At 52.9% G+C, this 24,670-nt stretch overlaps 1 protein-coding gene across 1 annotated transcript in view; it reads right to left on the bottom strand.

Annotated features, from left to right (window-relative positions):
* Positions 1-24,670, bottom strand: part of LOC137314900 (calcium-binding and coiled-coil domain-containing protein 1-like) — a gene marked incomplete at its 3' end in the record, with an annotated part of 157,230 nt that overhangs the window by 109,211 nt on the left and 23,349 nt on the right. Inside the window, exons 8-12 of the mRNA XM_067979921.1 lie at positions 24,267-24,401; positions 21,627-21,881; positions 20,454-20,579; positions 19,295-19,390; positions 18,632-18,737 (exon numbers count right to left, since the gene is read on the bottom strand). Coding sequence (XP_067836022.1) covers positions 18,632-18,737; positions 19,295-19,390; positions 20,454-20,579; positions 21,627-21,881; positions 24,267-24,401 — 718 coding nt within the window. The remainder of the gene's footprint in view (positions 1-18,631; positions 18,738-19,294; positions 19,391-20,453; positions 20,580-21,626; positions 21,882-24,266; positions 24,402-24,670) is intronic.

The following is a 24,670-nucleotide window of genomic DNA, read 5'->3' as shown; positions in this document are numbered from 1 at the left end:
ATGGGACAGTGTAGAGGGAGCTTTACTCTGTATCTAACCCTGTACCTGCCCTGGGAGTGTTTGATGGGACAGTGTAGAGGGAGCTTTACTCTGTATCTAACCCTGGACCTGACCCTGGGAGTGTTTGACGGGACAGTGTAGAGGGAGCTTTACTCTGTATCTAACCCTGTACCTGCCCCTGGGAGTGTTTGATGGGACAGTGTAGAGGGAGCTTTACTCTGTATCTCACCCTGTACCTGCCCTGGGAGTGTTTGATGGGACAGTGTAGAGGGAGCTTTACTCTGTATCTCACCCTGTACCTGACCCTGGGAGTGTTTGATGGGACAGTGTAGAGGGAGCTTTACTCTGTATCTAACCCTGTACCTGCCCTGGGAGTGTTTGACGGGACAGTGTAGAGGGAGCTTTACTCTGTATCTAACCCTGTACCTGCCCTGGGAGTGTTTGATGGGACAGTGTAGAGGGAGCTTTACTCTGTATCTAACCCTGTACCTGCCCTGGGAGTGTTTGATGGGACAGTGTAGAGGGAGCTTTACTCTGTATCTAACCCTGTACCTGCCCTGGGAGTGTTTGATGGGACAGTGTAGAGGGAGCTTTACTCTGTATCTAACCCTGTACCTGCCCTGGGAGTGTTTGACGGGACAGTGCAGAGGGAGCTTTATTCTGTATCTAACCCTGTACCTGCCCTGGGAGTGTTTGATGGGACAGTGTGGAGGGAACTTTACTCTGTATCTAACCCTGTACCTGCCCTGGGAGTGTTTGATGGGACAGTGTAGAGGGAGCTTTACTCTGTATCTAACCCTGTACCTGCCCTGGGAGTGTTTGACGGGACAGTGCAGAGGGAGCTTTACTCTGTATCTAACCCTGTACCTGCCCTGGGAGTGTTTGATGGGACAGTGTAGAGGGAGCTTTACTCTGTATCTAACCCTGTACCTGACCCTGGGAGTGTTTGACGGGACAGTGTAGAGGGAGCTTTACTCTGTATCTAACCCTGTACCTGCCCCTGGGAGTGTTTGATGGGACAGTGTAGAGGGAGCTTTACTCTGTATCTAACCCGTGCTGTACCTGCCCTGTGAGTGTTTGATGGGACAGTGTAGAGGGAGCTTTACTCTGTATCTAACCCTGTACCTGACCCTGGGAGTGTTTGATGGGACAGTGTAGAGGGAGCTTTACTCTCTATCTATCACTGTACCTGCCCTGGGAGTGTTTGATGGGACAGTGTAGAGGGAGCTTTACTCTGTATCTAACCCTGTACCTGCCCTGGGAGTGTTTGATGGGACAGTGTAGAGGGAGCTTTACTCTGTATCTGACCCTGTACCTGCCCTGGGAGTGTTTGATGGGACAGTGTAGAGGGAGCTTTACTCTGTATCTGACCCTGTACCTGCCCTGGGAGTGTTTGACGGGACAGTGTAGAGGGAGCTTTACTCTGTATCTAACCCTGTACCTGCCCTGGGAGTGTTTGATGGGACAGTGTAGAGGGAGCTTTACTCTGTATCTAACCCTGTACCTGCCCTGGGAGTGTTTGATGGGACAGTGTAGAGGGAGCTTTACTCTCTATCTAACCCTGTACCTGCCCTGGGAGTGTTTGACGGGACAGTGTAGAGGGAGCTTTACTCTCTATCTATCACTGTACCTGCCCTGGGAGTGTTTGATGGGACAGTGTAGAGGGAGCTTTACTCTGTATCTAACCCTGTACCTGCCCTGGGAGTGTTTGATGGGACAGTGTAGAGGGAGCTTTACTCTGTATCTGACCCTGTACCTGCCCTGGGAGTGTTTGATGGGACAGTGTAGAGGGAGCTTTACTCTGTATCTGACCCTGTACCTGCCCTGGGAGTGTTTGACGGGACAGTGTCGAGGGAGCTTTACTCTGTATCTAACCCTGTACCTGCCCTGGGAGTGTTTGATGGGACAGTGTAGAGGGAGCTTTACTCTGTATCTAACCCTGTACCTGCCCTGGGAGTGTTTGATGGGACAGTGTAGAGGGAGCTTTACTCTGTATCTAACCCTGTACCTGCCCTGGGAGTGTTTGATGGGACAGTGTAGAGGGAGCTTTACTCTGTATCTAACCCTGTACCTGACCCTGGGAGTGTTTGACGGGACAGTGTAGAGGGAGCTTTACTCTGTATCTAACCCTGTACCTGCCCCTGGGAGTGTTTGATGGGACAGTGTAGAGGGAGCTTTACTCTGTATCTAACCCTGTACCTGCCCTGGGAGTGTTTGATGGGACAGTGTAGAGGGAGCTTTACTCTGTATCTAACCCTGTACCTGACCCTGGGAGTGTTTGATGGGACAGTGTAGAGGGAGCTTTACTCTGTATCTAACCCTGTACCTGCCCTGGGAGTGTTTGACGGGACAGTGTAGAGGGAGCTTTACTCTGTATCTAACCCTGTACCTGCCCTGGGAGTGTTTGATGGGACAGTGTAGAGGGAGCTTTACTCTGTATCTAACCCTGTACCTGCCCTGGGAGTGTTTGATGGGACAGTGTAGAGGGAGCTTTACTCTGTATCTAACCCTGTACCTGCCCTGGGAGTGTTTGATGGGACAGTGTAGAGGGAGCTTTACTCTGTATCTAACCCTGTACCTGCCCTGGGAGTGTTTGACGGGACAGTGCAGAGGGAGCTTTATTCTGTATCTAACCCTGTACCTGCCCTGGGAGTGTTTGACGGGACAGTGCAGAGGGAGCTTTACTCTGTATCTAACCCTGTACCTGCCCTGGGAGTGTTTGATGGGACAGTGTAGAGGGAGCTTTACTCTGTATCTAACCCTGTACCTGACCCTGGGAGTGTTTGACGGGACAGTGTAGAGGGAGCTTTACTCTGTATCTAACCCTGTACCTGCCCCTGGGAGTGTTTGATGGGACAGTGTAGAGGGTGCTTTACTCTGTATCTAACCCGTGCTGTACCTGCCCTGTGAGTGTTTGATGGGACAGTGTAGAGGGAGCTTTACTCTGTATCTAACCCTGTACCTGACCCTGGGAGTGTTTGATGGGACAGTGTAGAGGGAGCTTTACTCTCTATCTATCACTGTACCTGCCCTGGGAGTGTTTGATGGGACAGTGTAGAGGGAGCTTTACTCTGTATCTAACCCTGTACCTGCCCTGGGAGTGTTTGATGGGACAGTGTAGAGGGAGCTTTACTCTGTATCTGACCCTGTACCTGCCCTGGGAGTGTTTGATGGGACAGTGTAGAGGGAGCTTTACTCTGTATCTGACCCTGTACCTGCCCTGGGAGTGTTTGACGGGACAGTGTAGAGGGAGCTTTACTCTGTATCTAACCCTGTACCTGCCCTGGGAGTGTTTGATGGGACAGTGTAGAGGGAGCTTTACTCTGTATCTAACCCTGTACCTGCCCTGGGAGTGTTTGATGGGACAGTGTAGAGGGAGCTTTACTCTGTATCTAACCCTGTACCTGCCCTGGGAGTGTTTGATGGGACAGTGTAGAGGGAGCTTTACTCTGTATCTAACCCTGTACCTGACCCTGGGAGTGTTTGACGGGACAGTGTAGAGGGAGCTTTACTCTGTATCTAACCCTGTACCTGCCCCTGGGAGTGTTTGATGGGACAGTGTAGAGGGAGCTTTACTCTGTATCTAACCCTGTACCTGCCCTGGGAGTGTTTGATGGGACAGTGTAGAGGGAGCTTTACTCTGTATCTAACCCTGTACCTGACCCTGGGAGTGTTTGATGGGACAGTGTAGAGGGAGCTTTACTCTGTATCTAACCCTGTACCTGCCCTGGGAGTGTTTGACGGGACAGTGTAGAGGGAGCTTTACTCTGTATCTAACCCTGTACCTGCCCTGGGAGTGTTTGATGGGACAGTGTAGAGGGAGCTTTACTCTGTATCTAACCCTGTACCTGCCCTGGGAGTGTTTGATGGGACAGTGTAGAGGGAGCTTTACTCTGTATCTAACCCTGTACCTGCCCTGGGAGTGTTTGACGGGACAGTGCAGAGGGAGCTTTACTCTGTATCTAACCCTGTCCCTGACCCTGGGAGTGTTTGATGGGACAGTGGAGAGGGAGCTTTACTCTGTATCTGACCCTGTACCTGCCCTGGGAGTGTTTGATGGGACAGTGTAGAGGGAGCTTTACTCTGTATCTAACCCTGTACCTGCCCTGGGAGTGTTTGATGGGACAGTGTAGAGGGAGCTTTACTCTGTATCTAACCCTGTACCTGCCCTGGGAGTGTTTGATGGGACAGTGTAGAGGGAGCTTTACTCTGTATCTAACCCTGTACCTGCCCTGGGAGTGTTTGATGGGACAGTGTAGAGGGAGCTTTACTCTGTATCTAACCCTGCACCTGACCCTGGGAGTGTTTGACGGGACAGTATAGAGGGAGCTTTACTCTGTATCTAACCCTGTACCTGCCCTGGGAGTGATTGATGGGACAGTGTAGAGGGAGCTTTACTCTGTATCTAACCCTGTACCTGACCCTGGGAGTGTTTGATGGGACAGTGTAGAGGGAGCTTTACTCTGTATCTAACCCTGTACCTGCCCTGGGAGTGTTTGACGGGACAGTGTAGAGGGAGCTTTACTCTGTATCTAACCCTGTACCTGCCCTGGGAGTGTTTGATGGGACAGTGTAGAGGGAGCTTTACTCTGTATCTAACCCGTGCTGTACCTGCCCTGTGAGTGTTTGATGGGACAGTGTAGAGGGAGCTTTACTCTGTATCTAACCCTGTACCTGACCCTGGGAGTGTTTGATGGGACAGTGTAGAGGGAGCTTTACTCTCTATCTATCACTGTACCTGCCCTGGGAGTGTTTGATGGGACAGTGTAGAGGGAGCTTTACTCTGTATCTAACCCTGTACCTGCCCTGGGAGTGTTTGATGGGACAGTGTAGAGGGAGCTTTACTCTGTATCTGACCCTGTACCTGCCCTGGGAGTGTTTGATGGGACAGTGTAGAGGGAGCTTTACTCTGTATCTGACCCTGTACCTGCCCTGGGAGTGTTTGACGGGACAGTGTAGAGGGAGCTTTACTCTGTATCTAACCCTGTACCTGCCCTGGGAGTGTTTGATGGGACAGTGTAGAGGGAGCTTTACTCTGTATCTAACCCTGTACCTGCCCTGGGAGTGTTTGATGGGACAGTGTAGAGGGAGCTTTACTCTGTATCTAACCCTGTACCTGCCCTGGGAGTGTTTGATGGGACAGTGTAGAGGGAGCTTTACTCTGTATCTAACCCTGTACCTGACCCTGGGAGTGTTTGACGGGACAGTGTAGAGGGAGCTTTACTCTGTATCTAACCCTGTACCTGCCCCTGGGAGTGTTTGATGGGACAGTGTAGAGGGAGCTTTACTCTGTATCTAACCCTGTACCTGCCCTGGGAGTGTTTGATGGGACAGTGTAGAGGGAGCTTTACTCTGTATCTAACCCTGTACCTGACCCTGGGAGTGTTTGATGGGACAGTGTAGAGGGAGCTTTACTCTGTATCTAACCCTGTACCTGCCCTGGGAGTGTTTGACGGGACAGTGTAGAGGGAGCTTTACTCTGTATCTAACCCTGTACCTGCCCTGGGAGTGTTTGATGGGACAGTGTAGAGGGAGCTTTACTCTGTATCTAACCCTGTACCTGCCCTGGGAGTGTTTGATGGGACAGTGTAGAGGGAGCTTTACTCTGTATCTAACCCTGTACCTGCCCTGGGAGTGTTTGACGGGACAGTGCAGAGGGAGCTTTACTCTGTATCTAACCCTGTCCCTGACCCTGGGAGTGTTTGATGGGACAGTGGAGAGGGAGCTTTACTCTGTATCTGACCCTGTACCTGCCCTGGGAGTGTTTGATGGGACAGTGTAGAGGGAGCTTTACTCTGTATCTAACCCTGTACCTGCCCTGGGAGTGTTTGATGGGACAGTGTAGAGGGAGCTTTACTCTGTATCTAACCCTGTACCTGCCCTGGGAGTGTTTGATGGGACAGTGTAGAGGGAGCTTTACTCTGTATCTAACCCTGTACCTGCCCTGGGAGTGTTTGATGGGACAGTGTAGAGGGAGCTTTACTCTGTATCTAACCCTGCACCTGACCCTGGGAGTGTTTGACGGGACAGTATAGAGGGAGCTTTACTCTGTATCTAACCCTGTACCTGCCCTGGGAGTGATTGATGGGACAGTGTAGAGGGAGCTTTACTCTGTATCTAACCCTGTACCTGACCCTGGGAGTGTTTGATGGGACAGTGTAGAGGGAGCTTTACTCTGTATCTAACCCTGTACCTGCCCTGGGAGTGTTTGACGGGACAGTGTAGAGGGAGCTTTACTCTGTATCTAACCCTGTACCTGCCCTGGGAGTGTTTGATGGGACAGTGTAGAGGGAGCTTTACTCTGTATCTAACCCTGTACCTGCCCTGGGAGTGTTTGATGGGACAGTGTAGAGGGAGCTTTACTCTGTATCTAACCCTGTACCTGCCCTGGGAGTGTTTGATGGGACAGTGTAGAGGGAGCTTTACTCTGTATCTAACCCTGTACCTGACCCTGGGAGTGTTTGATGGGACAGTGTAGAGGGAGCTTTACTCTGTATCTAACCCTGTACCTGCCCTGGGAGTGTTTGATGGGACAGTGTAGAGGGAGCTTTACTCTGTATCTAACCCTGTACCTGCCCTGGGAGTGTTTGACGGGACAGTGTAGAGGGAGCTTTACTCTGTATCTAACCCTGTACCTGCCCTGGGAGTGTTTGACGGGACAGTGTAGAGGGAGCTTTACTCTGTATCTAATCCTGTACCTGCCCCTGGGAGTGTTTGATGGGACAGTGTAGAGGGAGCTTTACTCTGTATCTAACCCTGTACCTGCCCTGGGAGTGTTTGATGGGACAGTGTAGAGGGAGCTTTACTCTGTATCTAACCCTGTACCTGCCCTGTGAGTGTTTGATGGGACAGTGTAGAGGGAGCTTTACTCTGTATCTAACCCTGTACCTGACCCTGGGAGTGTTTGATGGGACAGTGTAGAGGGAGCTTTACTCTGTATCTAACCCTGTACCTGCCCTGGGAGTGTTTGACGGGACAGTGTAGAGGGAGCTTTACTCTCTATCTATCACTGTACCTGCCCTGGGAGTGTTTGATGGGACAGTGTAGAGGGAGCTTTACTCTGTATCTAACCCTGTACCTGCCCTGGGAGTGTTTGATGGGACAGTGTAGAGGGAGCTTTACTCTGTATCTGACCCTGTACCTGCCCTGGGAGTGTTTGATGGGACAGTGTAGAGGGAGCTTTACTCTGTATCTGACCCTGTACCTGCCCTGGGAGTGTTTGACGGGACAGTGTAGAGGGAGCTTTACTCTGTATCTAACCCTGTACCTGCCCTGGGAGTGTTTGATGGGACAGTGTAGAGGGAGCTTTACTCTGTATCTAACCCTGTACCTGCCCTGGGAGTGTTTGATGGGACAGTGTAGAGGGAGCTTTACTCTGTATCTAACCCTGTACCTGCCCTGGGAGTGTTTGATGGGACAGTGTAGAGGGAGCTTTACTCTGTATCTAACCCTGTACCTGACCCTGGGAGTGTTTGACGGGACAGTGTAGAGGGAGCTTTACTCTGTATCTAACCCTGTACCTGCCCCTGGGAGTGTTTGATGGGACAGTGTAGAGGGAGCTTTACTCTGTATCTAACCCTGTACCTGCCCTGGGAGTGTTTGATGGGACAGTGTAGAGGGAGCTTTACTCTGTATCTAACCCTGTACCTGACCCTGGGAGTGTTTGATGGGACAGTGTAGAGGGAGCTTTACTCTGTATCTAACCCTGTACCTGCCCTGGGAGTGTTTGACGGGACAGTGTAGAGGGAGCTTTACTCTGTATCTAACCCTGTACCTGCCCTGGGAGTGTTTGATGGGACAGTGTAGAGGGAGCTTTACTCTGTATCTAACCCTGTACCTGCCCTGGGAGTGTTTGATGGGACAGTGTAGAGGGAGCTTTACTCTGTATCTAACCCTGTACCTGCCCTGGGAGTGTTTGATGGGACAGTGTAGAGGGAGCTTTACTCTGTATCTAACCCTGTACCTGCCCTGGGAGTGTTTGACGGGACAGTGCAGAGGGAGCTTTATTCTGTATCTAACCCTGTACCTGCCCTGGGAGTGTTTGATGGGACAGTGTGGAGGGAACTTTACTCTGTATCTAACCCTGTACCTGCCCTGGGAGTGTTTGATGGGACAGTGTAGAGGGAGCTTTACTCTGTATCTAACCCTGTACCTGCCCTGGGAGTGTTTGACGGGACAGTGCAGAGGGAGCTTTACTCTGTATCTAACCCTGTACCTGCCCTGGGAGTGTTTGATGGGACAGTGTAGAGGGAGCTTTACTCTGTATCTGACCCTGTACCTGCCCTGGGAGTGTTTGATGGGACAGTGTAGAGGGAGCTTTACTCTGTATCTGACCCTGTACCTGCCCTGGGAGTGTTTGACGGGACAGTGTAGAGGGAGCTTTACTCTGTATCTAACCCTGTACCTGCCCTGGGAGTGTTTGATGGGACTGTGTAGAGGGAGCTTTACTCTGTATCTAACCCTGTACCTGCCCTGGGAGTGTTTGATGGGACAGTGTAGAGGGAGCTTTACTCTGTATCTAACCCTGTACCTGCCCTGGGAGTGTTTGATGGGACAGTGTAGAGGGAGCTTTACTCTGTATCTAACCCTGTACCTGCCCTGGGAGTGTTTGATGGGACAGTGTAGAGGGAGCTTTACTCTGTATCTAACCCTGTACCTGCCCTGGGAGTGTTTGATGGGACAGTGTAGAGGGAGCTTTACTCTGTATCTAACCCTGGACCTGACCCTGGGAGTGTTTGACGGGACAGTGTAGAGGGAGCTTTACTCTGTATCTAACCCTGTACCTGCCCCTGGGAGTGTTTGATGGGACAGTGTAGAGGGAGCTTTACTCTGTATCTCACCCTGTACCTGCCCTGGGAGTGTTTGATGGGACAGTGTAGAGGGAGCTTTACTCTGTATCTCACCCTGTACCTGACCCTGGGAGTGTTTGATGGGACAGTGTAGAGGGAGCTTTACTCTGTATCTAACCCTGTACCTGCCCTGGGAGTGTTTGACGGGACAGTGTAGAGGGAGCTTTACTCTGTATCTAACCCTGTACCTGCCCTGGGAGTGTTTGATGGGACAGTGTAGAGGGAGCTTTACTCTGTATCTAACCCTGTACCTGCCCTGGGAGTGTTTGATGGGACAGTGTAGAGGGAGCTTTACTCTGTATCTAACCCTGTACCTGCCCTGGGAGTGTTTGATGGGACAGTGTAGAGGGAGCTTTACTCTGTATCTAACCCTGTACCTGCCCTGGGAGTGTTTGACGGGACAGTGCAGAGGGAGCTTTATTCTGTATCTAACCCTGTACCTGCCCTGGGAGTGTTTGATGGGACAGTGTGGAGGGAACTTTACTCTGTATCTAACCCTGTACCTGCCCTGGGAGTGTTTGATGGGACAGTGTAGAGGGAGCTTTACTCTGTATCTAACCCTGTACCTGCCCTGGGAGTGTTTGACGGGACAGTGCAGAGGGAGCTTTACTCTGTATCTAACCCTGTACCTGCCCTGGGAGTGTTTGATGGGACAGTGTAGAGGGAGCTTTACTCTGTATCTAACCCTGTACCTGACCCTGGGAGTGTTTGACGGGACAGTGTAGAGGGAGCTTTACTCTGTATCTAACCCTGTACCTGCCCCTGGGAGTGTTTGATGGGACAGTGTAGAGGGAGCTTTACTCTGTATCTAACCCGTGCTGTACCTGCCCTGTGAGTGTTTGATGGGACAGTGTAGAGGGAGCTTTACTCTGTATCTAACCCTGTACCTGACCCTGGGAGTGTTTGATGGGACAGTGTAGAGGGAGCTTTACTCTCTATCTATCACTGTACCTGCCCTGGGAGTGTTTGATGGGACAGTGTAGAGGGAGCTTTACTCTGTATCTAACCCTGTACCTGCCCTGGGAGTGTTTGATGGGACAGTGTAGAGGGAGCTTTACTCTGTATCTGACCCTGTACCTGCCCTGGGAGTGTTTGATGGGACAGTGTAGAGGGAGCTTTACTCTGTATCTGACCCTGTACCTGCCCTGGGAGTGTTTGACGGGACAGTGTAGAGGGAGCTTTACTCTGTATCTAACCCTGTACCTGCCCTGGGAGTGTTTGATGGGACAGTGTAGAGGGAGCTTTACTCTGTATCTAACCCTGTACCTGCCCTGGGAGTGTTTGATGGGACAGTGTAGAGGGAGCTTTACTCTCTATCTAACCCTGTACCTGCCCTGGGAGTGTTTGACGGGACAGTGTAGAGGGAGCTTTACTCTCTATCTATCACTGTACCTGCCCTGGGAGTGTTTGATGGGACAGTGTAGAGGGAGCTTTACTCTGTATCTAACCCTGTACCTGCCCTGGGAGTGTTTGATGGGACAGTGTAGAGGGAGCTTTACTCTGTATCTGACCCTGTACCTGCCCTGGGAGTGTTTGATGGGACAGTGTAGAGGGAGCTTTACTCTGTATCTGACCCTGTACCTGCCCTGGGAGTGTTTGACGGGACAGTGTCGAGGGAGCTTTACTCTGTATCTAACCCTGTACCTGCCCTGGGAGTGTTTGATGGGACAGTGTAGAGGGAGCTTTACTCTGTATCTAACCCTGTACCTGCCCTGGGAGTGTTTGATGGGACAGTGTAGAGGGAGCTTTACTCTGTATCTAACCCTGTACCTGCCCTGGGAGTGTTTGATGGGACAGTGTAGAGGGAGCTTTACTCTGTATCTAACCCTGTACCTGACCCTGGGAGTGTTTGACGGGACAGTGTAGAGGGAGCTTTACTCTGTATCTAACCCTGTACCTGCCCCTGGGAGTGTTTGATGGGACAGTGTAGAGGGAGCTTTACTCTGTATCTAACCCTGTACCTGCCCTGGGAGTGTTTGATGGGACAGTGTAGAGGGAGCTTTACTCTGTATCTAACCCTGTACCTGACCCTGGGAGTGTTTGATGGGACAGTGTAGAGGGAGCTTTACTCTGTATCTAACCCTGTACCTGCCCTGGGAGTGTTTGACGGGACAGTGTAGAGGGAGCTTTACTCTGTATCTAACCCTGTACCTGCCCTGGGAGTGTTTGATGGGACAGTGTAGAGGGAGCTTTACTCTGTATCTAACCCTGTACCTGCCCTGGGAGTGTTTGATGGGACAGTGTAGAGGGAGCTTTACTCTGTATCTAACCCTGTACCTGCCCTGGGAGTGTTTGATGGGACAGTGTAGAGGGAGCTTTACTCTGTATCTAACCCTGTACCTGCCCTGGGAGTGTTTGACGGGACAGTGCAGAGGGAGCTTTATTCTGTATCTAACCCTGTACCTGCCCTGGGAGTGTTTGATGGGACAGTGTGGAGGGAACTTTACTCTGTATCTAACCCTGTACCTGCCCTGGGAGTGTTTGATGGGACAGTGTAGAGGGAGCTTTACTCTGTATCTAACCCTGTACCTGCCCTGGGAGTGTTTGACGGGACAGTGCAGAGGGAGCTTTACTCTGTATCTAACCCTGTACCTGCCCTGGGAGTGTTTGATGGGACAGTGTAGAGGGAGCTTTACTCTGTATCTGACCCTGTACCTGCCCTGGGAGTGTTTGACGGGACAGTGTAGAGGGAGCTTTACTCTGTATCTGACCCTGTACCTGCCCTGGGAGTGTTTGACGGGACAGTGTAGAGGGAGCTTTACTCTGTATCTAACCCTGTACCTGCCCTGGGAGTGTTTGATGGGACAGTGTAGAGGGAGCTTTACTCTGTATCTAACCCTGTACCTGCCCTGGGAGTGTTTGATGGGACAGTGTAGAGGGAGCTTTACTCTGTATCTAACCCTGTACCTGCCCTGGGAGTGTTTGATGGGACAGTGTAGAGGGAGCTTTACTCTGTATCTAACCCTGTACCTGACCCTGGGAGTGTTTGACGGGACAGTGTAGAGGGAGCTTTACTCTGTATCTAACCCTGTACCTGCCCCTGGGAGTGTTTGATGGGACAGTGTAGAGGGAGCTTTACTCTGTATCTAACCCTGTACCTGCCCTGGGAGTGTTTGATGGGACAGTGTAGAGGGAGCTTTACTCTGTATCTAACCCTGTACCTGACCCTGGGAGTGTTTGATGGGACAGTGTAGAGGGAGCTTTACTCTGTATCTAACCCTGTACCTGCCCTGGGAGTGTTTGACGGGACAGTGTAGAGGGAGCTTTACTCTGTATCTAACCCTGTACCTGCCCTGGGAGTGTTTGATGGGACAGTGTAGAGGGAGCTTTACTCTGTATCTAACCCTGTACCTGCCCTGGGAGTGTTTGATGGGACAGTGTAGAGGGAGCTTTACTCTGTATCTAACCCTGTACCTGCCCTGGGAGTGTTTGATGGGACAGTGTAGAGGGAGCTTTACTCTGTATCTAACCCTGTACCTGCCCTGGGAGTGTTTGACGGGACAGTGCAGAGGGAGCTTTATTCTGTATCTAACCCTGTACCTGCCCTGGGAGTGTTTGATGGGACAGTGTGGAGGGAACTTTACTCTGTATCTAACCCTGTACCTGCCCTGGGAGTGTTTGATGGGACAGTGTAGAGGGAGCTTTACTCTGTATCTAACCCTGTACCTGCCCTGGGAGTGTTTGACGGGACAGTGCAGAGGGAGCTTTACTCTGTATCTAACCCTGTACCTGCCCTGGGAGTGTTTGATGGGACAGTGTAGAGGGAGCTTTACTCTGTATCTGACCCTGTACCTGCCCTGGGAGTGTTTGATGGGACAGTGTAGAGGGAGCTTTACTCTGTATCTGACCCTGTACCTGCCCTGGGAGTGTTTGACGGGACAGTGTAGAGGGAGCTTCACTCTGTATCTAACCCTGTACCTGCCCTGGGAGTGTTTGATGGGACTGTGTAGAGGGAGCTTTACTCTGTATCTAACCCTGTACCTGCCCTGGGAGTGTTTGATGGGACAGTGTAGAGGGAGCTTTACTCTGTATCTAACCCTGTACCTGCCCTGGGAGTGTTTGATGGGACAGTGTAGAGGGAGCTTTACTCTGTATCTAACCCTGTACCTGCCCTGGGAGTGTTTGATGGGACAGTGTAGAGGGAGCTTTACTCTGTATCTAACCCTGTACCTGCCCTGGGAGTGTTTGATGGGACAGTGTAGAGGGAGCTTTACTCTGTATCTAACCCTGTACCTGCCCTGGGAGTGTTTGACGGGACAGTGCAGAGGGAGCTTTATTCTGTATCTAACCCTGTACCTGCCCTGGGAGTGTTTGATGGGACAGTGTGGAGGGAACTTTACTCTGTATCTAACCCTGTACCTGCCCTGGGAGTGTTTGATGGGACAGTGTAGAGGGAGCTTTACTCTGTATCTAACCCTGTACCTGCCCTGGGAGTGTTTGACGGGACAGTGCAGAGGGAGCTTTACTCTGTATCTAACCCTGTACCTGCCCTGGGAGTGTTTGATGGGACAGTGTAGAGGGAGCTTTACTCTGTATCTAACCCTGTACCTGCCCTGGGAGTGTTTGATGGGACAGTGTAGAGGGAGCTTTACTCTGTATCTAACCCTGTACCTGCCCTGGGAGTGTTTGATGGGACAGTGTAGAGGGAGCTTTACTCTGTATCTAACCCTGTACCTGCCCTGGGAGTGTTTGATGGGACAGTGTAGAGGGAGCTTTACTCTGTATCTAACCCTGTACCTGCCCTGGGAGTGTTTGATGGGACAGTGTAGAGGGAGCTTTACTCTGTATCTAACCCTGTACCTGACCCTGGGAGTGTTTGATGGGACAGTGTAGAGGGAGCTTTACTCTGTATCTAACCCTGTACCTGCCCTGGGAGTGTTTGACGGGACAGTGTAGAGGGAGCTTTACTCTGTATCTAACCCTGTACCTGCCCTGGGAGTGTTTGATGGGACAGTGTAGAGGGAGCTTTACTCTGTATCTAACCCTGTACCTGCCCTGGGAGTGTTTGATGGGACAGTGTAGAGGGAGCTTTACTCTGTATCTAACCCTGTACCTGCCCTGGGAGTGTTTGATGGGACAGTGTAGAGGGAGCTTTACTCTGTATCTAACCCTGTACCTGCCCTGGGAGTGTTTGACGGGACAGTGCAGAGGGAGCTTTATTCTGTATCTAACCCTGTACCTGCCCTGGGAGTGTTTGATGGGACAGTGTGGAGGGAACTTTACTCTGTATCTAACCCTGTACCTGCCCTGGGAGTGTTTGATGGGACAGTGTAGAGGGAGCTTTACTCTGTATCTAACCCTGTACCTGCCCTGGGAGTGTTTGACGGGACAGTGCAGAGGGAGCTTTACTCTGTATCTAACCCTGTACCTGCCCTGGGAGTGTTTGATGGGACAGTGTAGAGGGAGCTTTACTCTGTATCTGACCCTGTACCTGCCCTGGGAGTGTTTGATGGGACAGTGTAGAGGGAGCTTTACTCTGTATCTGACCCTGTACCTGCCCTGGGAGTGTTTGACGGGACAGTGTAGAGGGAGCTTCACTCTGTATCTAACCCTGTACCTGCCCTGGGAGTGTTTGATGGGACTGTGTAGAGGGAGCTTTACTCTGTATCTAACCCTGTACCTGCCCTGGGAGTGTTTGATGGGACAGTGTAGAGGGAGCTTTACTCTGTATCTAACCCTGTACCTGCCCTGGGAGTGTTTGATGGGACAGTGTAGAGGGAGCTTTACTCTGTATCTAACCCTGTACCTGCCCTGGGAGTGTTTGATGGGACAGTGTAGAGGGAGCTTTACTCTGTATCTAACCCTGTACCTGCCCTGGGAGTGTTTGATGGGACAGTGTAGAGGGAGCTTTACTCTGTATCTAACCCTGTACCTGCCCTGGGAGTGTTTGACGGGACAGTGCAGAGGGAGCTTTATTCTGTATCTAACCCTGTACCTGCCCTGGGAGTGTTTGATGGGACAGTGTGGAGGGAACTTTACTCTGTATCTAACCCTGTACCTGCCCTGGGAGTGTTTGATGGGACAGTGTAGAGGGAGCTTTACTCTGTATCTAACCCTGTACCTGCCCTGGGAGTGTTTGACGGGACAGTGCAGAGGGAGCTTTACTCTGTATCTAACCCTGTACCTGCCCTGGGAGTGTTTGATGGGACAGTGTAGAGGGAGCTTTACTCTGTATCTAACCCTGTACCTGACCCTGGGAGTGTTTGACGGGACAGTGTAGAGGGAGCTTTACTCTGTATCTAACCCTGTACCTGCCCCTGGGAGTGTTTGATGGGACAGTGTAGAGGGAGCTTTACTCTGTATCTAACCCGTGCTGTACCTGCCCTGTGAGTGTTTGATGGGACAGTGTAGAGGGAGCTTTACTCTGTATCTAACCCTGTACCTGACCCTGGGAGTGTTTGATGGGACAGTGTAGAGGGAGCTTTACTCTCTATCTATCACTGTACCTGCCCTGGGAGTGTTTGATGGGACAGTGTAGAGGGAGCTTTACTCTGTATCTAACCCTGTACCTGCCCTGGGAGTGTTTGATGGGACAGTGTAGAGGGAGCTTTACTCTGTATCTGACCCTGTACCTGCCCTGGGAGTGTTTGATGGGACAGTGTAGAGGGAGCTTTACTCTGTATCTGACCCTGTACCTGCCCTGGGAGTGTTTGACGGGACAGTGTAGAGGGAGCTTTACTCTGTATCTAACCCTGTACCTGCCCTGGGAGTGTTTGATGGGACAGTGTAGAGGGAGCTTTACTCTGTATCTAACCCTGTACCTGCCCTGGGAGTGTTTGATGGGACAGTGTAGAGGGAGCTTTACTCTGTATCTAACCCTGTACCTGCCCTGGGAGTGTTTGATGGGACAGTGTAGAGGGAGCTTTACTCTGTATCTAACCCTGTACCTGACCCTGGGAGTGTTTGACGGGACAGTGTAGAGGGAGCTTTACTCTGTATCTAACCCTGTACCTGCCCCTGGGAGTGTTTGATGGGACAGTGTAGAGGGAGCTTTACTCTGTATCTAACCCTGTACCTGCCCTGGGAGTGTTTGATGGGACAGTGTAGAGGGAGCTTTACTCTGTATCTAACCCTGTACCTGACCCTGGGAGTGTTTGATGGGACAGTGTAGAGGGAGCTTTACTCTGTATCTAACCCTGTACCTGCCCTGGGAGTGTTTGACGGGACAGTGTAGAGGGAGCTTTACTCTGTATCTAACCCTGTACCTGCCCTGGGAGTGTTTGATGGGACAGTGTAGAGGGAGCTTTACTCTGTATCTAACCCTGTACCTGCCCTGGGAGTGTTTGATGGGACAGTGTAGAGGGAGCTTTACTCTGTATCTAACCCTGTACCTGCCCTGGGAGTGTTTGACGGGACAGTGCAGAGGGAGCTTTACTCTGTATCTAACCCTGTACCTGACCCTGGGAGTGTTTGATGGGACAGTGGAGAGGGAGCTTTACTCTGTATCTGACCCTGTACCTGCCCTGGGAGTGTTTGATGGGACAGTGTAGAGGGAGCTTTACTCTGTATCTAACCCTGTACCTGCCCTGGGAGTGTTTGATGGGACAGTGTAGAGGGAGCTTTACTCTGTATCTAACCCTGTACCTGCCCTGGGAGTGTTTGATGGGACAGTGTAGAGGGAGCTTTACTCTGTATCTAACCCTGTACCTGCCCTGGGAGTGTTTGATGGGACAGTGTAGAGGGAGCTTTACTCTGTATCTAACCCTGCACCTGACCCTGGGAGTGTTTGACGGGACAGTATAGAGGGAGCTTTACTCTGTATCTAACCCTGTACCTGCCCTGGGAGTGATTGATGGGACAGTGTAGAGGGAGCTTTACTCTGTATCTAACCCTGTACCTGACCCTGGGAGTGTTTGATGGGACAGTGTAGAGGGAGCTTTACTCTGTATCTAACCCTGTACCTGCCCTGGGAGTGTTTGACGGGACAGTGTAGAGGGAGCTTTACTCTGTATCTAACCCTGTACCTGCCCTGGGAGTGTTTGATGGGACAGTGTAGAGGGAGCTTTACTCTGTATCTAACCCTGTACCTGCCCTGGGAGTGTTTGATGGGACAGTGTAGAGGGAGCTTTACTCTGTATCTAACCCTGTACCTGCCCTGGGAGTGTTTGATGGGACAGTGTAGAGGGAGCTTTACTCTGTATCTAACCCTGTACCTGCCCTGGGAGTGTTTGACGGGACAGTGCAGAGGGAGCTTTATTCTGTATCTAACCCTGTACCTGCCCTGGGAGTGTTTGATGGGACAGTGTGGAGGGAACTTTACTCTGTATCTAACCCTGTACCTGCCCTGGGAGTGTTTGATGGGACAGTGTAGAGGGAGCTTTACTCTGTATCTAACCCTGTACCTGCCCTGGGAGTGTTTGACGGGACAGTGCAGAGGGAGCTTTACTCTGTATCTAACCCTGTACCTGCCCTGGGAGTGTTTGATGGGACAGTGTAGAGGGAGCTTTACTCTGTATCTGACCCTGTACCTGCCCTGGGAGTGTTTGATGGGACAGTGGAGAGGGAGCTTTACTCTGTATCTGACCCTGTACCTGCCCTGGGAGTGTTTGATGGGACAGTGTAGAGGGAGCTTTACTCTGTATCTAACCCTGTACCTGCCCTGGGAGTGTTTGATGGGACAGTGTGGAGGGAGCTTTACTCTGTATCTAACCCTGTACCTGCCCTGGGAGTGTTTGATGGGACAGTGTAGAGGGAGCTTTACTCTGTATCTAACCCTGTACCTGCCCTGGGAGTGTTTGATGGGACAGTGTAGAGGGAGCTTTACTCTGTATCTAACCCTGCACCTGACCCTGGGAGTGTTTGACGGGACAGTGTAGAGGGAGCTTTACTCTGTATCTAACCCTGTACCTGCCCCTGGGAGTGTTTGATGGGACAGTATAGAGGGAGCTTTACTCTGTATCTAACCCTGTACCTGCCCTGGGAGTGTTTGATGGGACAGTGTGGAGGGAGCTTTACTCTGTATCTAACCCTGTACCTGACCCTGGGAGTGTTTGATGGGACAGTGTAGAGGGAGCTTTACTCTGTATCTAACCCTGTACCTGCCCTGGGAGTGTTTGACGGGACAGTGTGGAGGGAGCTTTACTCTGTATCTAACCCTGTACCTGCCCTGGGAGTGTTTGATGGGACAGTGTAGAGGGAGCTTTACTCTGTATCTAACCCTGTACCTGCCCTGGGAGTGTTTGATGGGACAGTGTAGAGGGAGCTTTACTCTGTATCTAACCCTGTACCTGCCCTGGGAGTGTTTGATGGGACAGTGTAGAGGGAGCTTTACTCTGTATCTAACCCTGTACCTGCCCTGGGAGTGTTTGACGGGACAGTGCAGAGGGAGCTTTATTCTGTATCTAACCCTGTACCTGCCCTGGGAGTGTTTGATGGGACAGTGTGGAGGGAACTTTACTCTGTATCTAACCCTGTACCTGCCCTGGGAGTGTTTGATGGGACAGTGTAGAGGGAGCTTTACTCTGTATCTAACCCTGTACCTGCCCTGGGAGTGTTTGACGGGACAGTGCAGAGGGAGCTTTACTCTGTATCTAACCCTGTACTTGACCCTGGGAGTGTTTGACGGGACAGTGCAGAGGGAGCTTTACTCTGTATCTAACCCTGTACCTGACCCTGGGAGTGTTTGATGGGACAGTGTAGAGGGAGCTTTACTCTGTATCTAACCCTGTACCTGACCCTGGGAGTGTTTGACGGGACAGTGCAGAGGGAGCTTTACTCTGACACTCGCATGCCTCAGCTTGACGGGTACGAGATTAAAAGTAAAACCAATCGCCTGAACCCACCGATTGAATCGGCCGCCGCCTCCCTGTGGCTCGAGTTCTCCCTCTTGTTGAACTCTGCTCCCTGCTCCAGTTTCCGCTCCAGTCGCTTAACGTACTCCAGGATCTCCTGAGAAAGATGACGAACCGGGTGAGGGCCTGGCATACCTCTGCACCGCGCGCTGTACCCTGTCCCCAGCCGGGGCGGGGGGGGGGGTTTCCGATGCCGAAACCAGGCACGAGTTTCAGGAGCAAATCGCCAATCCCTCGCTGATCAGGAACTGACCGTTGGGCTCCCGCCAGCTCGGCCTGGGGGCAGTCGGAGTGCCTCGCTGCGATCCTTTCAGGACTGGATTTGCTCTGTGGTGGCGGAACTGGCGTTAAGGGGGCTGCCTGGGACGTAGCCCGACTGGGCACGGGCCGAGAATCCAGCCTGGGCCTTTCCTGTCCCCCGCTGTGGCCCAACGTCAGGTGCTGACCCACGTCCCCACGGGAGGTGAAAGAAAAACCGAAAGCCGCAAGTTTTGGGCGGGAAAGAAAAACTTTAATAAATGCTCTCCAGTCGCAGGCAACTTTCGACAAATCTTCCCCGCGCGCCCCCCCCCCGACCCCGTGATAGAATCGTGACCCTCCTCACCCCACCCCCACCCACAGTGACCCTCCCCCCTCCTCCCCAAGACCACGTACCCGGTTCTCGCTCCGAAGAAGCTCGTTCTCTTTCTGCACGACACACACTGCGGATTTCAACTCCTTCCGTTCCCGCAGCATCTCAGACAGCTGGACCTGAAGGGAGCACGTGAAGGTAAGAACGTAAGGGATGGGAGCGGGAGCAGGCCACTCGGCCCCTCGAGCCCGCCCCGCCGTTCAATCGGATCGTGGCCGGTCTTCGACCTCAACTCCACTCTCCCGCCCGATCCTCCGATTCCCCCTCGAGTCCAAAAATCCATCGCTCTCAGCCTTGAATATATTCAACGACTCAGCATCCACAGCCCTCTGGGGTGGAGAATTCCAAAGATTCACAACCCTCTGAGTGAAGAAATTCCTCCTCATCTCAGTCCTAAACGGCCGACCCCTTACCCTGAGACTATGCCCCCTGGTTCCAGACTCTCCAGCCAGGGGGAAACAGCCTCTCAGCATCTACCCTGTCAAGCCCCCCCTCAGAATCTTACATGTTTCAATGAGATCACCTCTCATTCTTCGAAACTCCAGAGAGTATCGGCCCATTCTACTCAACCTCTCCTCATAGGACAACCCTCTCATCCCAGGAATCAATCTAGTGAACCTTCGTTGCACCGCCTCTAAGGCGAGTATATCCTTCCTTAGATAAGGAGACCAAAACTGTACACAGTGCTACAGGTGAGGTCTCACCAAAGCCCCTGTACAATTGTAGTAAGACTTCCTTACTCTTGGACTCCAACCCCCCTTGCAATAAAAGCCAATATACGTCAAATCCCCTCCATGGCCCTCGCCCCCACCCTCCACCATCTCTGTAACCTCCTCCAGCACCTACGACCCTCCCAGATCTTTGCGCTCCTCCAATTCTGGCCTCTTGCGCATCCCCCCGATTTCCATCGCTCCCACCATTGGCGGCCGTGCCTTCAGCTGCCTGGGCCCCGAGCTCTGGAATTCCCTCCCTAAACCTCTCCGCCTCTCTCTCTCCTCCTTTAAGACGCTCCTTAAAACCTACCTCTTTGACCAAGCTTTTGGTCACCTGTCCCTGATATCTCCTTATGTGGCTCGGTGTCTGATTTCTATCTGATTTACGCTCCTGTGAAGCGCCTCGGGGGATGTTTTACTACGTTAAAGGCGCTATATAAATGCAAATTGTTGTTGCTGCTGCCCTTACCCGGCTGCAGTCTCGTTCCCTGCCCAGCTCCAGTCTCAGCCCCTCGGCCTCCGACTCAGCCTCCTGGGCCTCCGCCTTCCACTTCAGCAGCTCCGTGCTCAGTTTCAACACCTTCTCCTTCTCCACCTGTCGGGGGGGTGGGGGGGAAGAGACGGGGGCCTTGGTTTAATGTCTCGTACTAAAGACGGCACCTCCGACAGTGCGGCGCTCCCTCAGTACCGACCCTCCGACAGTGCAGCGCTCCCTCAGGACTGACCCTCCGACAGTGCGCCGCTCCCTTAGTACTGACCCTCCGAGAGTGCAGCGCTCCCTCAGTACTGACCCTCCGACAGTGCGCCGCTCCCTCAGTACTGACCCTCCGACAGTGCGGCGCTCCCTCAGTACCGACCCTCAGACAGCGCGGCGCTCCCTCAGTACCGACCCTCCGACAGCGCGGCGCTCCCTCAGTACCGACCCTCCGACAGCGCGGCGCTCCCTCAGTACCGACCCTCCGACAGCGCGGCGCTCCCTCAGTACCGACCCTCCGACAGTGCGCCGCTCCCTCAGTACTGACCCTCCGACAGTGCGGCGCTCCCTCAGTACCGACCCTCCGACAGCGCGGCGCTCCCTCAGTACCGACCCTCCGACAGCGCGGCGCTCCCTCAGTACCGACCCTCCGACAGCGCGGCGCTCCCTCAGTACCGACCCTCCGACAGCGCGGCGCTCCCTCAGTACCGACCCTCCGACAGCGCGGCGCTCCCTCAGTACCGACCCTCCGACAGCGCGGCGCTCCCTCAGTACTGACCCTCCGACAGTGCGGCGCTCCCTCAGTACTGACTCTCCGACAGTGCGGCGCTCCCTCAGTACTGACCCTCCGACAGCGCGGCGCTCCCTCAGTACTGCCCCTCCGACAGTGCGGGGCTCCCTCAGTACCGACCCTCCGACAGTGCGGCGCTCCCTCAGTACTGACCCTCCGACAGTGCGGCGCTCCCTCAGTACCGACCCTCCGACAGTGCGGCGCTCCCTCAGTGTGACCAAAAAAAGTGTGACTAGAGGTGTGGGTGGGATGGGCCATTTAACTTAGTTTGCGACTGCACCGGATGACGCCTTGTAATCCAGCGTGAGTCAGGGGGAGGGAGTGAACCCATCGAAGGGGTGGGGGGAGAACGAACGAGACACCGCACCGCACCGTACCTCCGAGATCTGCAGCTGGACGCTCCTCTCGCTCAGCCACTGCCCCTTGGCCTCCTCCCACCTCCCCGTCACCTCGGCCAGCTCGGCCTCCAGGCCGGCCGCCTGGAGGCGGCTCCGGTGCAGCTCGGACATGGTCCTGTCCCGGGCCGAGGAGGCTCCGGCCAGCTCCTGGCCCAACTGCGACGCTTCCTGGCGGCTGGACGAGAGCTGGTCGCGGGCTCGTCGTAGCTGCTCGCTGACCGCGTCGTACTGAGCCTGTGTGGGGGGGGAGACATCAGGAACGGTTAGAGGAGGGGAGGGGACAGGTGCTGAATAAAGTGCCACATAATCAGGGACCCCTTTTAAAGAGGGAGTCTCACCATCAAGGACCCCTTTGAAAGAGGGAGTCTCACCATCTGGGACCCCTTTTAAAGAGGGAGTCTCACCAAGTGGGACCCCTTTTAAAGAGGGAGTCTCACCATCAGGGACCCCTTTTAAAGAGGGAGTCTCACCATCAGGGACCCTTTTGAAAGAGGGAGTCTCACCATCAGGGACCCTTTTGAAAGAGGGAGTCTCTCCATCAGGGACCCTTTTGAAAGAGGGAGTCTCACCATCAGGGACCCCTTTTAAAGAGGGAGTCTCACCATCAGGGACCCCTTTTAAAGAGGGAGTCTCACCATCTGGGTCCCCTTTTAAAGAGGGAGTCTCTCGATCAGGGACCCCTTTTAAAGAGGGAGTCTCTCCATCAGGGACCCCTTTTAACGAGGGAGTCTCTCCATCAGGGACCCCTTTTAAAGAGGGAGTCTCTCCATCTGGGACCCTTTAAAAGAGGGAGTCTCACCTTCAGGGACCCCTTTAAAAGAGGGAGTCTCACCATCAGGGACCCTTTAAAAGAAGGAGTATCACCTTCAGGGACCCCTTTAAAAGAGGGAGTCTCACCATCAGGGACCCTTTTGAAAGAGGGAGTCTCACCATCAGGGACCCCTTTAAAAGAGGGAGTCTCACCATCAGGGACCCCTTTTAAAGAGGGAGTCTCACCATCAGGGACCCTTTTGAAAGAGGGAGTCTCACCATCAGGGACCCCTTTAAAAGAGGGAGTCTCACCATCTGGGACCCCTTTTAAAGAGTGAGTCTCACCATCAGGGACTCCTTTTAAAGAGGGAGTCTCGTCAACAGGGACCCCTTTTAAAGAGGGAGTCTCTCCATCAGGGACCCCTTTGAAAGAGGGAGTCTCTCCATCAGGGACCCCTTTGAAAGAGGGAGTCTCACCATCAGGGACCCCTTTGAAAGAGGGAGTCTCACTGTATATGAGAGTAGTGGTGAACGGTTGTTTTTCAGACTGGAGGGAAGTTTACAGTGATGTTCCCCAGGGGTCAGTATTGGGACCACTGCTCTTTTTGATATATATTAATGACCTGGACTTGGGTATAGAGGGTATAATTTCAAAGTTTGCAGATGACACGAAACTCGGAAATGTAGTAAACAACGTGGAGGTTAGTCACAGATTTCAGGAGGACAGAGACAGACTGGTGAAATGGGCAGACACATGGCAGATGGAATTTAACGCAGAGAAGTGTGAAGTGATGCATTTTGGTAGGTCGAATGAGGAGAGGCGATATAAACTGAGGGGTACAATTTTAAAGGGGGAACAGAGAGACCTGGGGGTGTCTGTATACAAATCTTTGAAGGTGGTGGGACAAGTTGAACGGACGAGGCTGTTTAAAAAAAATTGCGTACAGGATCCTGGGCTTTATTAATAGAGGCAGAGAGTGCAAAAGCAAGGAAGTTATGCTAAACCTTTATAAATCACTGGTCAGGCCTCAGCTGGAGCATCGTGTCCAATTCTGGGCACCGCACTTTAGGAAGGATGGTCAGGGCCCTCGGAGAGGGTGCGGAGGAGATTTACCAGAACGGTACCAGGGATGAGGGACTTCAGTTATGCGGAGAGACTGGAGAAGCTGGGATTGTTCTCCTTGGAGCAGAGAAGGTTAAGGGGGAGATTTAATAGAGGTGATCAAAATCACGAGGGGGTTTTGATCGAGACGATGGGGAGAAACCGTTTCCAGTGGCAGGAGGGTCGGTAACCAGAGGACACAGGTTTAAGATAATTGGGGAAAGAACCAGAGAGGGGGGAGAATGTTTTTTTACGCAGCGAGTTGTTCCGATCTGGAACGCGCTGCCTGAAAGGGCGGTGGGAGCAGATTCAATCGTAACTTTCAAAAGGGGAATTGGATAAATATTTGACGGGGATACATCTGCAGGGCTACGGGGGAAAGAGCAGGGGCGGGAGGGGAGGGGACTAATTAATTGGGACAGCTCCTTCACAGAGCCGGTACAGGCGGGACGGGCCGAAGGGCCTCTCTCCTGCGCTGAGAGATTCTCCAATTCCGTCCGACTCCCTGCAGCCCCGGCTCACTTCCCGCACTGCGGAGCTTCAGCAGCCCTTGCAGGTAATTAAAAAAAAAAGGCACAGATAAAAGGGAGTCGCTCGAGTGGAAGATTGTGCTGGGGAGTTTTCCCCAGTTTGAATTATCGCGTGGCCTGGGACATTAAACCAGCCGCCGACTCCCACACGGTGAGGGGGGGGGGGTGGGGAGAAGCAACAAATAAAATTAAAACGTTTCCGATTATTTAAGCTGCGACAACATTTCCCCCCCTCACCTTGGCGTTGCTCGCCGACCCGAGCTTCTGTCCCAGTCTCTGGACCTCTCCCTTCAGCGACTCCAGCTGCCCGTCCCTCTCCGCCTGCTCGCCTCGAAGGGCCCTGCTCTCCCGTTTCGACGTCTCCAGCTGCGCCTGTGTTGAAAGTGAGGGGGTGGGGGAGGAGGGGCCAACCAGAGCCCTGAATTAGCTCGCCAGACAGAGCTCGCAGCGTCCCACGCACCCTTCCCCCGACTCACCGATGACGCCTCGCTGCAAAAAAAAAACGACGGGTCCCCCTCCCCCTGCGCGCGGGCGAGGACGGCGATCGGCTGCGACGCACCGTGCAGTCGAATAGCCGGCCGGCGCCCGCCGGCCCGAGTCCAAGGCCGTTGGGAGCGCGCTCCCGGCAGATGAGCTGACAC

Source organism: Heptranchias perlo, unplaced genomic scaffold, assembly GCF_035084215.1.
Source record: "Heptranchias perlo isolate sHepPer1 unplaced genomic scaffold, sHepPer1.hap1 HAP1_SCAFFOLD_522, whole genome shotgun sequence".
Classification (NCBI taxonomy): Eukaryota; Metazoa; Chordata; class Chondrichthyes; order Hexanchiformes; family Hexanchidae; genus Heptranchias; species Heptranchias perlo.
This window is presented reverse-complemented; position numbering and strand designations above follow the sequence as displayed.